The 12,714-nt window shown below is 44.2% G+C and overlaps 1 protein-coding gene across 1 annotated transcript in view; it reads right to left on the bottom strand.

Moving 5' to 3' along the window:
• LOC126282058 (lutropin-choriogonadotropic hormone receptor-like) overlaps positions 1 to 12,714 on the bottom strand; it is an 800,001-nt gene that overhangs the window by 181,134 nt on the left and 606,153 nt on the right. Inside the window, exon 10 of the mRNA XM_049981496.1 lies at positions 9,468 to 9,611. Within this exon, the coding sequence (XP_049837453.1) occupies positions 9,468 to 9,611 (144 nt within the window). The remainder of the gene's footprint in view (positions 1 to 9,467; positions 9,612 to 12,714) is intronic.

The following is a 12,714-nucleotide window of genomic DNA, read 5'->3' as shown; positions in this document are numbered from 1 at the left end:
AATTGGGTCGGCTCTGTAGTGCATAAATTACAGTCGTTGTTGTTCTGCAAGGACAACGTTCTTCAACAGTGCTGGTACTTCATCGCAGAATGTACTGGAACATTAAGACGCCCTGCACCATCGAATACTACTCATTACCATTAAAACGGCTCATATCTCAACGGGTATTGGTTTTCGGAAATATAATTACAAAAATTTTATCTTGTTTCGACCAACATTACCACCTGAAGGAATACATGTAACTTTTTTTTAATCGTGGTAAAATGTTTTCATTTACGTCCTGCACGTGTGTTTGTTACCACTGATCACTGCTGTATTTTCGTCTTCTCGTTTTAGCTTATGTTCTTGCAGTACGCAATTACTCAGTTTAACAGTTACTCTTTGACGATTGGTTGAGAGCTGAGTTAATAAAGATTTATATTTTTTTACGAGTGCGAGATGAACGTAGCAGCTGGGCCGTGGTAACGGTGGACATGAACTTGAGTGAGCGCCGAATACGTATATATCCCAAGCGTGTTTTATTAGCAGTGGAAATAGAATTTGAGACATATTAACGCTGATGCTACGTCGCATAAAATTTACTACAGCAATGAGCTGACAGACTGGCTGTATTCGACTGTTTCATATGAAGTAGTTCAGGCTGTGAATGCTGCACAATAGAACAGCATAACGCTGATCCAGAATATACATGTAACATTTACAAGAACGTGTTACTGTGATTTGCTGGTGCACGGCAGTTATGTTGATTAGTCAATTACAGGTATCGGATTACCCTATATATACTTTATTGCTGGGTATTTAGACCCAATGGCTTGAGTGTCTGATGCCCGATGATAACACAGGAGTACTAAAGATAAATGAAAGAATAAGAATTTTCGATATTCACGTACGTGAGTGCCGTTTTGGACAGCGTCCTGTAAAACGAAGAATTTGCAGGGTTCTTCATGCAATACGGATTCACAGCCTCTATAAATTATTTATCTGACGTCATTTTTTATTTTAGCTGTACCTTTTTTATGCGTTATTGCAATTTGTGCTTGTGCGCTATTGTAAAGTATAAGATCCCATAAATTAGTCGCAAATAACGTTGATTGCAAATCCACATTTCGGCAACTGTCAGCCCATCTTCAGTGCAGTGAATGTATGTTCAAATATTAAAACCACTTATACGTACGCAAAATCTCACTGCAATATTCATGTCAGAGATTCAGTTCACATTTGAATATTCCAGTTGGGATATGTGTATATAGAAGTGGTTTTAATGTTTTAACTTACATTCACTGCAGTGAAGATGGGCACACAGCGACCGAACTATGGATTTGCAATAAACATTGTTTGCGACTGATTGCTGTACCCTTTGTTACTTGAAATAGAATTGCTGGGCATATCTGTTTCCGCACGGAATCAAATCTAATACTATTTGATGTCGTTTTACGGCATAGAAATATGTTAAAATTTCAACGTTCTTATTGTTCTGTGTCACTGTTGATGGTAACAGGGTCAATGACTGTTATTGATGAGTTGCATAATGCATGATTTATGTTTTACACGTAGGTGTATATGTACAAACTTTCCCTGTGAATTTATATGTTGTTTAGCAGAATATGTCTCATTTTATATTTTTCTGTTGTCTGTCATTTTAAAATACTGAAATATTCAAGAATTATGGGTATTAAGTGCAAATCATACCCCAAGAGGCACACAGTAACTATAAATTTACATTTTTCCCAACAGTTTCATTGCTTTCTTCGTATTGCTGTGGTTCTTAGTTCAAAGACTGCTTTACTATGGCTCTCCACGCTAGTAAATCCTGTTCAAGGCTCTCCAACTGTGCACAGCAATGTCCTTTTCAACCTATTTGGTAAGCCGTAGTATCTCTCTACTTCTATTAGAGAAATTATTACCCCTACGTCAGACAAGCTCTCCGACCGTAGACGGCGCTATCAGAATGTACCCAGAGCGAGAGAGGAAAACTAAGTACAGATTCCTGCTGCTTATCACTGCGAGAATTTGCTGCTTCAGGTGTACCTTAATGGCTCCACAGGGTGAATACAGCTCACGAAAAGTTAGTGGCTTGAGATTCTGTCCGTGACTGGCGAGCAGCTGTAATCTCTCACGAACGTTTGAACATTACCTTCCTTCAGTTGGGCCAACTGGCGGTGAATCGAGGAAGTACGGTACATACTGACGAAACTAAAATCAGCTCTAACATGGAAATTAAGCCATAGTAAAGCAGTCTTTGAACTAAGAACCACAGCAACCTTTCGTTCTAGATTGCGTAACAAATCTAGCGACGAGAAAGGGGCTGCTTTTTTCTGCAGTCAACAATCGTGAGAAATGTGAAATACAGTCGTCGCACTATCAGAGGAAGCCATTATTGTTGATTGGTGAATTTGTCTGTGGAAGGGGTAAAAATCTTGGAGGGACACCACAGCTTACGTACAGAATTACGTTGATACGGACATAGTTGTGCCCAGGTGAAGAGACTTTCACGGGGTAGATTAGCGTAGACAGCTGTAGAAACCAATATGTGAACTGAGGACCACGGAAATACGAAGAAAGCGATGAAATTGCAAGAACAAATATAAGTTTATGATTACTGCGTGCATCTAGGAGTATAAAGGAGTATAATTTGTACTTAATATGCAGAACTCTTGAATATTTCTGTATTTTAAAACAAAAGCTTATCGACAGGAGAGATGTACAATGTGTTACAAAAAGGTTCGGCCAAACTTTCAGGAAACATTCCTCACACACAAAGAAAGAAAATATGTTACGTGGACATGTGTCCGGAAACGCTTACTTTCCATGTTAGAGCTCATTTTATTACTTCTCTTCAATTTATCTTTATATAATATTCCTTTCAAGTCCCTCTATATACTCCTTCCACTTTTCTACTTTCCCTTCTTTGCTTAGAACTTGTTTTCCATCCGAGTTCTTGATAATCATAAGGTGCTTCTCCTTTCTCCAAATGTCTTTAATTTTCCTGTAGGCGGCATGTGTTTTACCCCTAGTGGAATATGCTTCTAAATCCTTGCATTTGTCCTCTAGCCATTCCTGCTTTGCAATTCTCCACTTCTTGTCAATCTAATTTTTTAAACATGTGTATTCCCTTTCGCTGCCATCGGGGTCCGTAACTGAGGGAAGGACCGGGGCAGAGGGGGGAGTCAAGAGGGGCACATGCCCTCTCCTGAAGTCTTTGCTCAGGTTTATTGTTCATTAAAGAATTCTCACGAATTTTCGTAGCAATGCTTCTCTGCGACTCTACTAAGCAGTAAATTCAATATTTTTGGGTGCTACTGGAAATACAGAGACTTTAGCAGTTACTACACAGGGTGATTCCTTGATGACGTTTCAAAGTTTTAGGGGTAATGGAGAAGAGTAAATGTGTCAAAAAGAAATGGCTCTGAGCACTATGGGACTTAACGTCTATGGTCATCAGTCCCCTAGAACTTAGAACTACTTAAACCTAACTACCCTAAGGACATCACACAATACCCAGTCATCACGAGGCAGAGAAAATCCCTGACCCATCCGGGAATCGAACTCGGGAACCAGGGCGCGGGAAGCGAGGATGCTACCGCACGACGACGAGCTGCGGACAGTAAATGTGTCAATGTGTCAATGTGAGGTAAGGGGCTCTGATCAGGAAACGACGGAGTCGAAGTTGAAAAGCGAAGATAGTTCTGACGCCCATGACAGTGGAATACACGTACCGGTACTGCCGCTTGGCACGTACATACCACCCAGATCCCTAGAATATATCCCACTTGTTACGCGTCAAAGGATGTGATTCCAACATGATGGAGCCCCACCTCATTGTGGACTGAGGAATGGTGATCGCCTGGATAAGACATTCCCAGAAAATTGGGCAGCAGGGGAGGTCCTGTTTCGTGGCCAACACGTTCGCTTGATCTCGCCCCACTTGTGGAGCCATGTGAAAAGTCTTGTGTACGAGACTCCTGTCGAGACTGGCGTGGATCTCCTAGCGAGAATTCTCGCTGGCTGCGACACAGTTCAAACGACACTGAGGATATTAGAACGGGTACGACAGAACTTTGTGCGACGTTGTCATGCCTGCACTGACGCTGGGAGATGCCATTTTGAACAACTTTTTGTAAATGTAGCAGCTCATCAAACCTGTATAGGTAAAAGTGATTCATTATTAATATACCGTAGACACGAATTCTTTACAGACGAATGGAAAAACTAGTAGAAGCCGACCTCTGGGAAGACCAGTTTGGATTCCGTAGAAATACTGGAACACGTGAGGCAATACTGACCTTACGACTTATCTTAGAAGAAAGATTAAGGAAGGGCAAACCTACGTTTCTAGCATTTGTAGACTTAGAGAATGCTTTTGACAATGTTGACTGGAATACTCTCTTTAAAATTCTAAAGGTGGCAGGGGTAAAATACAGAGAGCGAAGGGCTCTTTGCAAGTTGTACAGAAGCCAGATGGCAATTATAAGAGTCGAGGGGCATGAAAGGGAAGCAGTGGTTGGGAAGGGAGTAAGACAGGGTTGTAGCCTCTCTCCGATGTTATTCAACCTGTATATTGAGCAAGCAGTAAAGGAAACAAAAAAAATTCGGAGTAGGTATTAAAATCCATGGAGAAGAAATAAAAACCTTAAGGTTCGCCGATGACATTGTAATTCTGTCAGAGACAGCAAAGAACTTGGAAGAGCAGTTGAATGGAATAGACAGTGTCTTGAAAGGAGGATATAAGACGAACATCAACAAAAGCAAAACGAGGATAATGGAATGTAGTCAAGTTAAGTCGGGTGATGCTGAGGGAATTAGATTAGAAAATGAGACACTTAAAGGAGAAAAGGAGATTTGCTATTTGGGGAGCAAAATAACTGATGATGGTCGAAGTAGAGAGGATATAAAATGTAGACTGGCAATGGCAAGGAAAGCGTTTCTGAAGAAGAGAAATTTGTTAACATCGAGTATTGATTTAAGTGTCAGGAAGTCATTTCTGAATGTATTTGTATGGAGTGTAGCCATGTATGGAAGTGAAACATGAACGATAAATAGTTTAGACAAGAAGAGAATAGAAGCTTTTCGAATGTGGTGTTACAGAACAATGCTGAAGATTAGATGGGTAGATCACATAAATAATGAGGAAGTATTGAATAGGATTGGGGAGAAGAGGAATTTGTGGCACAACTTGACCAGAAGAAGGGATCGGTTGGTAGGACATGTTCTGAGGCATCCAGGGATCACCAATTTAGTACTGGAGGGCAGCGTGGAGGGTAAAAATCGTAGAGGGAGACCAAGAGATGAATACACTAAGCAGATTCAGAAGGATGTAGGTTGCAGTAGGTACTGGGAGATGAAGAAGCTTGCACAGGATAGAGTAGCATGGAGAGCTGCATTAAACCAGTCTCAGGACTGAAGACAACAACAACAACAAGATTTTCTGTCTCTCTGACGATAAGTTAAGTGAACCGTTACAAGTCAGTCAGCAGCGGAAATCATCCGAGGGTATTGGGGTACTATTCAGGGCGAATTCTGCACGTCATGGTTAGGGTTCGTAAGTTGGGGGCCGTTAGTTTGAGCGCGGCTCAAGGCTAAGAAGGAACTTGAATAGATTTTCGAATATACCTTTCGTCTCCGTCGTTTCCGGACTAGTGTCCCTTATTTGAAATTGATGCAGTTATCCTTCTCCATTGTTCCTGAAGGTTTATGACATCATCGCGGAATCACCCGGTATTCTTTCATTTCATTTCATTTTATTTATTTATTTATTCATATTTGTTGTTGTCGCTTTGTCCAAGTGAAATTTTCGGCATTGCTTGGTACGACGGCAGTTTCGGCGGTCATTCAAGATGATTGCAAACCTTAACAGGATCGTTCCGAAATAGTGTCCTCAATATTTTTTCTGTCACTCTCCCGTACAGCCCTTATAGAGATGCAGAAAGAGTTTGGTCCAGCGCCCTGACCTGAAGATTGTTAGTACAGTATATAGAGGGGATAACTATCAACCGTTTTAGATACAAGAAGTTTTATACATTTCTTCTCAAATTTTGTACTTGAAGGAAGACACGTTTTCAGACTAAGCGAGTCAGTCACCTTAAAAGTGCAAATTTAAGAATCTTGCTGCGTCTTGTGAAATTTACTCCGGGTGTCCATCGGTGTAGCCATGTAACAGCTTGAGTAGAGAAGCAGAATTTTAATTCACATCAGTTATCAGACTCACTAATGACATTGGAGTCTTCTCAGTCAGGAATAATTACTGGACCTGCTGAATAGGATGAACAGTCTAATTAGCGTACTGAGAGTATGTTAAATGAAGGAAATCTATCAACTTTGATGGGGGATAAAGTATGACGGACGAAGCCAAGAGGATCTAAGAAATAGACTACCGCAGGTAAAGAGAGTATTTATACTTCACAGTCTTTATGTCGCCTTCTGACGTCTGATCATTTAGTCGTCAAGACTCAGAGGTACGAGGAACACCTTTGTAGATCTCCAGTGGAGCTATGGACGAAAAATTAGCAGCGGAATAGTTTCGTGGGTCACGGTCACACAACCCAGAAGATTTACCAGTCGCTGCAACATAGAGTCCCATACTCAGGGAGTGGGTGCCGGGGATCAGAAGCAGGAATTCGGCATCACCATCCTGAAGAAAGTGGTTAGCCATTGCCTTCATATTGTCAAGTGCACATCTGTGCCGTGTGGATGACTTTGATGAGTGCTTTTTCATTGTAATAACGTCGTGTGACTAGGGCCACCCGTTGGGTAGACCGTTGTCCGGGTGCAAGTCTTCCGATTTGACGCCACTTTGGCGACTTGCGCGTCGATGGGGATGAAATGAAGATGATCAGGACAATAGAACATCCAGTAACTAAGCAGAGAAAGTCTACGACCCAGGCGGGAATCGAACCCGTGCCCTTAGGATTGACATTCTGTCGCGCTGACCACTCAGCTACCAGGGGCGGTCGTTATTGTAGGTGAAGCGGGGGGGGGGGGGGGAGGGGGAGGGGGGGGGGCGGCATATAGCTTACTTCTTTCAAATAGCACAAACGGCGGGACCGCCAAGCTTAACTTCGTCGTCCGACGGACGGCTCAACATCAACGCTGTCACATGCTCTCATTCATGAGACACTGCGCAGAAATCCAGGGCGTTGGAGTGAACACTGGCTAGCAGGAACTTTACGCCTCCGCCCCATCTCCCTATACCTGTCTGATACTTGCAGTGAAATATTTTTCACTACGAGGATTTGAAATGGCAACCGTAGAAGCGTGTGGTAGCGACATCCGCTGCGGAGTAGGGTAGGTGATGCAAAAGGATGCTCAAATTAAATGGGCGGACGAGATGATAAGACATGATGAGCTACTCAGCATATTTGGTGAGTTAAGAAAGGTGTGGTAAACAGTAACTAGGAGAAGGGACAAGATGATAGGATACCAACGAATAGCGTTCATGATAACAGAGGAAGCCTCATATTGCAAAAAGTAGGGGAAGACGGACTGCAATATACCGTTTAAGTAATAGCTGGTGTGACAACCTTTGGCACCGATAAAGTCGGTGACGCTTGTGACATGGAAGCAACGAGGCCTTGGTAGTCGCTGGAAGGAGCTGGCAGCACATCTGCACACACAAGTTACCTAATTCCCGTGATTTCTGGGGCGGGAGGCGATGAGCCCTGAGCCAAGTTCAACACATCCCAGATATGTTCGCCGGCCGCGGTGGTCTCGCGGTTAAGGCGCTCAGTCCGGAACCGTGTGACTGCTACGGTCGCAGGTTCGAATCCTGCCTCGGGCATGGATGTGTGTGATGTTCTTAGGTTAGTTAGATTTAAGTAGTTCTAAGTTCTAGGGGACTGATGACCATAGATGTTAAGTCCCATAGTGCTCGGAGCCATTTGAACCATTTGAACCAGATATGTTCGATCGGGTTCAGATCTGGCGAGTTGGGGGGCCAGCACATCAATTGGTACTCGTCACTCCGTTCCTTGAAACACTCCATTACACTGTTGGCCTTGTGACATGCACATTAACTTGTTGAAAAATGCCACTGCCGTCGGGAAACCTGATCGTCATGAAGGGGATACGAGGTCTGCAACCAGTGTACGATACTGCTCGGCCGGCATGGTTCCTTGCATGAGATCCATTGGACCCAAGGATGCCCACGTGAATATTCCCCAGAGCACAATGAAGCCGCCGTCTGCGTGTCTGTAAGCCGTAGTACAGATGTCAAGGAGGTGTTCCCTTGAAAGCAGACGGATTCGTGCCCTCCCATTGGCATGATAAAAAAGGTATCAGGATTTATCAGACCATGAAAAGCTCTGCCAGTACGCCAACATCTAGTGCCCATGGTCACGTGTCCATTTCAGCCATAGTTGCCGATGTCGTGGTATTAACAGTGGCACATGTATGGGTCGTCGCATGCGGAGGCCTTGGTTTCGCCACGTGTTGAAGACACTCACCAGAGGACTCTTCGAATACCCGACAAGTCGTACAGCTTGTGAAATCCTCGTGCCGAGCCTCCAGGACATCACAACTCAGATATATCGCACACCTTCCCTATTCTACACACGGACAACACACTCACTGAGACTACATGCACCGTGTGTGTCTGACTAGCAGACTTTACTTGCCAGTTGACACTGATATCGCCTGGATGGGTTTATATCGACAGTACATCGGTGGCCATAATGGTCTGGCTGATCAGTATGTACAGCAAATAGCTGACTGAGTGGAAAGAGAGTGGTATAGTAGAGGAAATAATAGTGGTAGGCCGTATCAAATCAGTCGGGAGACTAATGAATAGACCGATGGAACAGGTTCGGCGGAAGTATCGGGATGCAGTCAGCAACGGTACTCATAGGACCCGCAGCAGTAGGAGTTTCATGAAGGTGTCCCTGGTCAGTGTGGTCACGAATTGTGAGTAGATGCTAAATGTACAGTATTCAAAGGACATACAGGCTTTGCAGGCCCCCATGTGCAGCAGAGGCACTTAGTACATAAAGCTGTGTACGAATGTGGATGGGGTAAAACTGGTGCAGGGGAAGAGTCATATAACTGACAGTAGAACCAGGTGCAGCACAGCAGTAGACTGTGTTCTGGGTAGCCAGGCTAATGAAGTCGTAGAGTAATCCAGGAGAAGCGAGTGTGATGAAAAGGAGCAACCAGAAGAACTACACTACTCTCAAGAAAACCAGAACAGCTCCCCATTAATGGCGTCACTGGGTGACCTGTAAACGGAATTGTGTCGGAGTGTTGCTTTGCAGCAGCCAGAAAAGCTGCCGTACTCAAACCATTGGGTCCAGGACTCTGCTCAGCTGTGGTCGGCGATTTGGAAGAGTGTGGATGGGTTAGTGCGGTACTGATTACTGTGATTCATAGTACATGTTGACACGGTAGTTCCTCCCGAACAGCCCAGGGATGAATTTGTGAAAAATGTGGGTGGGGTAGATGTGACGCTGTGGACCTGCCAGCATAGTAACGGTACTCACAGGACCTGCAGACGCGGCAGCCCCTCGAAGGCGTCCTTGGGCACCCTGGGGATGGAGTTGTGCGCCAGCAGAAGGTCGTGCAGCAGGGACAGCCCAAGGAATGGACGGCCCTCCAGCGACGTGATCTGGTTGCTCGCCAAGTCCCTGTAAAGTAACACAGTTGTCATTGGATAAGGTGCTTGGATAGTGAGTGCACTTTGTGTAGCCGCAGTACTAGTCTCCAAAGCATTTGTCCCTCGCAGGAGGCATCAAGCTATTACCGTGTAATACGGCCTCTAGCCCTCTAACAGCCTCAATTGTGGGAAGGAATGAATCGACACGTTTATTCAGATTCACCACATACAGCTTGTTCGTCCCTTTCGTCCGCGCCACGGAGACTCCGTAAGCCGTCGGCACACGGACCGTGCATCCGAACGTTGAGCGTTGAGCGTGCCGAGTTCCTTACGTCACGGCGTGGAATAGCACGTTCGGGAGTCTTTCCGAATGTGCAAATCAATATCTGGAGTGTCAGATATTCTGAGCGTGCGTCTGAACGTTGACCAGTGAGACGGAACAACGCCACGTACCTCACACGCACGTAGCCTCTCTTCAGTACAATGTTGTGAGGCGCCATATTGGCATTCATTTCAAGCCTATATGTATTATATGCCGTTTCTGAGCACCAGCAAGTTGAGCATCACTGGAAAACCCGTTGTTCCAATAAAATGAGAAACATCATATTCGTGGCAAAAGACTTATTGTAACTTGCGTATTATAAGAGTAGGCTATTTGAAGGCAGCAACACACAGAATGTCCACCCAAAACGCATTGTTCTTGGCACAATTTGTTATAATTAAATTTCAGTTAGTAGCATCTACAATTAAGGTTTTCAGTACGGTATAACATACTATGATTAGAAATAAAGTGTTTGTTATTGGCTTAGCGTAATGAGTAGAATCACCGTTTGGTAGAGAGTTGTTTGTCGGGTCGGTGGTTCGCCTATTGACACTTCCAAATTTTTTTCCCTAACATTCGCGTGTTTATTTGGTTCAGATACTTTATTATTAGTTTAATATAAGTATATACTATAATATTTGATGTCATGTAACTATAAGTTCATCTTTTTTTGAGGGGTGACTGTTCGATTGGCTTAATCTACTAGACAGCTTGCGCTACTTGTATATTTGCTCCTTTTTCTTTTACGCTTCGTATTTCACATGTTGCAAAGATTCTGTTAATGGGTAGGAACAGTTATCAAGTAAGACTGACCTTGGGGTTTTACTAAAATGTGGGAATGATGAAATAATAAACATTATTTATTATTCTTGTATGGAGAAGTATTCCAAATTTGTACTGTTTGTAATGGAACTTCTATAAGTCTGTGTCCTTATTGATTGGACATGGTACTTTCCTTTTCGTGGACGACTGAGGAAATGTGCGTTTTAGTAGAGCTAACGTGGGAATTTTACGCGAGCCCCTTGAGTAAACAGTGTGATTAACGGACTAGAAACATCCCTCAGCTGCCGCTGGATTGCGTTACGATCGCGTATACCACATTGGGGCCCACGTACCGTATGCACAAGTCGCATCATTCCTGAGCGTTCAGCAGCACGTTGAACTTGGCACGCTCAGCGTTAACGTTCGACAGCACGGTCCGTGTCCCGACGGCTGTAGCGTCTCCCAGAGTCACATATCGGCGACGTGCGGCGCTCTAGACCAATTACGCTACATACTGCTCTACAGATCTCGTCAGACGTACAGACGGACCAGATTCATTCTCTGCACCCATGAAAAGATACGTAAACTCTGCAATCAGGCCCTGACGACCACGAGATCGTCGACTATTCTCAGCCATCCATCATCGGAGGCGTTATGGGGAGCACCGGGTCATCAAACCGCAATTCTGTCGACGTTCCGACTTTGGAACTGCTACCTCTCAATCAGGCAACTCCTCAGCCGGCATCACGACGCGGAGTATACACCGGTCCAGTCAGTGCTTCCAGCAAGGAAAATCACTGGCAACACTGGGAATCATACCTCGACCCTCAAAGGGTGTCCTACCACGTTCACTACGTTTTTAAACCCTTTTTCTGTTTTTTCCTTTCCCGTTTGTTTTGCAGCTCCTATCTCCTTATCTAACTAAGTTTAGTAATGCAAAAAATGAAACGAAAACCTGTAACAATAAAAGAAACTCAAATCAAATCCACATCTTCTTGGCACCGCCACTTTAAATGGAACTTCCCCCATTCGGGGGTTGCCCCTAACTATTCCCAAACATTCTCCCAAGGTGGTAGGCTCCAAGGGTCTATAACTAAATAATTTATTTGTTACAAAATAATAATTAGGAAATGCGAAAAACTGAAAATTGTAGAAAACAGAATGTTACAAAAGTGGGTGACTGAAAGGATAAACTAAAATAGCTTTGTATATAACTTGTGCTACTTACGCTAAAAGAATTTTTCTTCAAGAAACGGTACAACTGGTGTTTGCTTGTCAACTGCCATTGTCGTTAGCAGTCTCTAACAATGCCGTCTAAAATAACTACAACAGACTCATGCTGCATTGCTAATGCCTCAATGACTACACCTTTCCATGAATCAACCAATCGTTTTCCTTCTTCACTGCTTACAATTCGCGTAATTGCCTTCGATGTGATACTGTCACAATGAGCCTAGCACTCCCCAGATAGCCGGGGAAGCTACGAGAACGCTGCGTAAAGAGTGTACGGTACCTCGATGTGCGTTCAAGAGCGTTTTGAAGTTGCCACCAGGAATCAAGCTCCACTTTCTTCCCTTCGCCGAAGATGAAGTCGATGGCCATTCCCTTGAATACATATGGCATTTTGACACGGGAAAGTAATAATCATCCGGGCACAGGAGGGTTCGAGGTTCAATCTCGTCAGGTGTCATATGGAGGTAGCAAGTTAAGATCTTCTGTGTCAGTCGGACGGCAACACAGATCAGTCTTCAGGAGGCGATAATCAGGTCAAATTGGTAAGTCCATTAACCTTATACCTTAGTATTAGCATCTCTTCGCATATTTATTGTTGGTGTCTTGATACCACGTCACGAACACGGTGGTGTATCGTTTTTCACATTCGTGGCCAATTGACAGTTGCGTACTTGGTTTCTACCACGTTACGAGGTACTGCCCGCAGAACGTTGGTGTAAAAATCTTTTGCCTTGGCGGCCGCGTTGCTGCGAGCTCGGTGCGACGTGCTGCATCGACACCGGCGGCACGTGGGTGTCTGGCATCAGGACCTCCAGTA

The sequence above is a fragment of the Schistocerca gregaria genome, chromosome 7, assembly GCF_023897955.1.
Source record: "Schistocerca gregaria isolate iqSchGreg1 chromosome 7, iqSchGreg1.2, whole genome shotgun sequence".
Lineage (NCBI taxonomy): Eukaryota > Metazoa > Arthropoda > Insecta > Orthoptera > Acrididae > Schistocerca > Schistocerca gregaria.
This window is presented reverse-complemented; position numbering and strand designations above follow the sequence as displayed.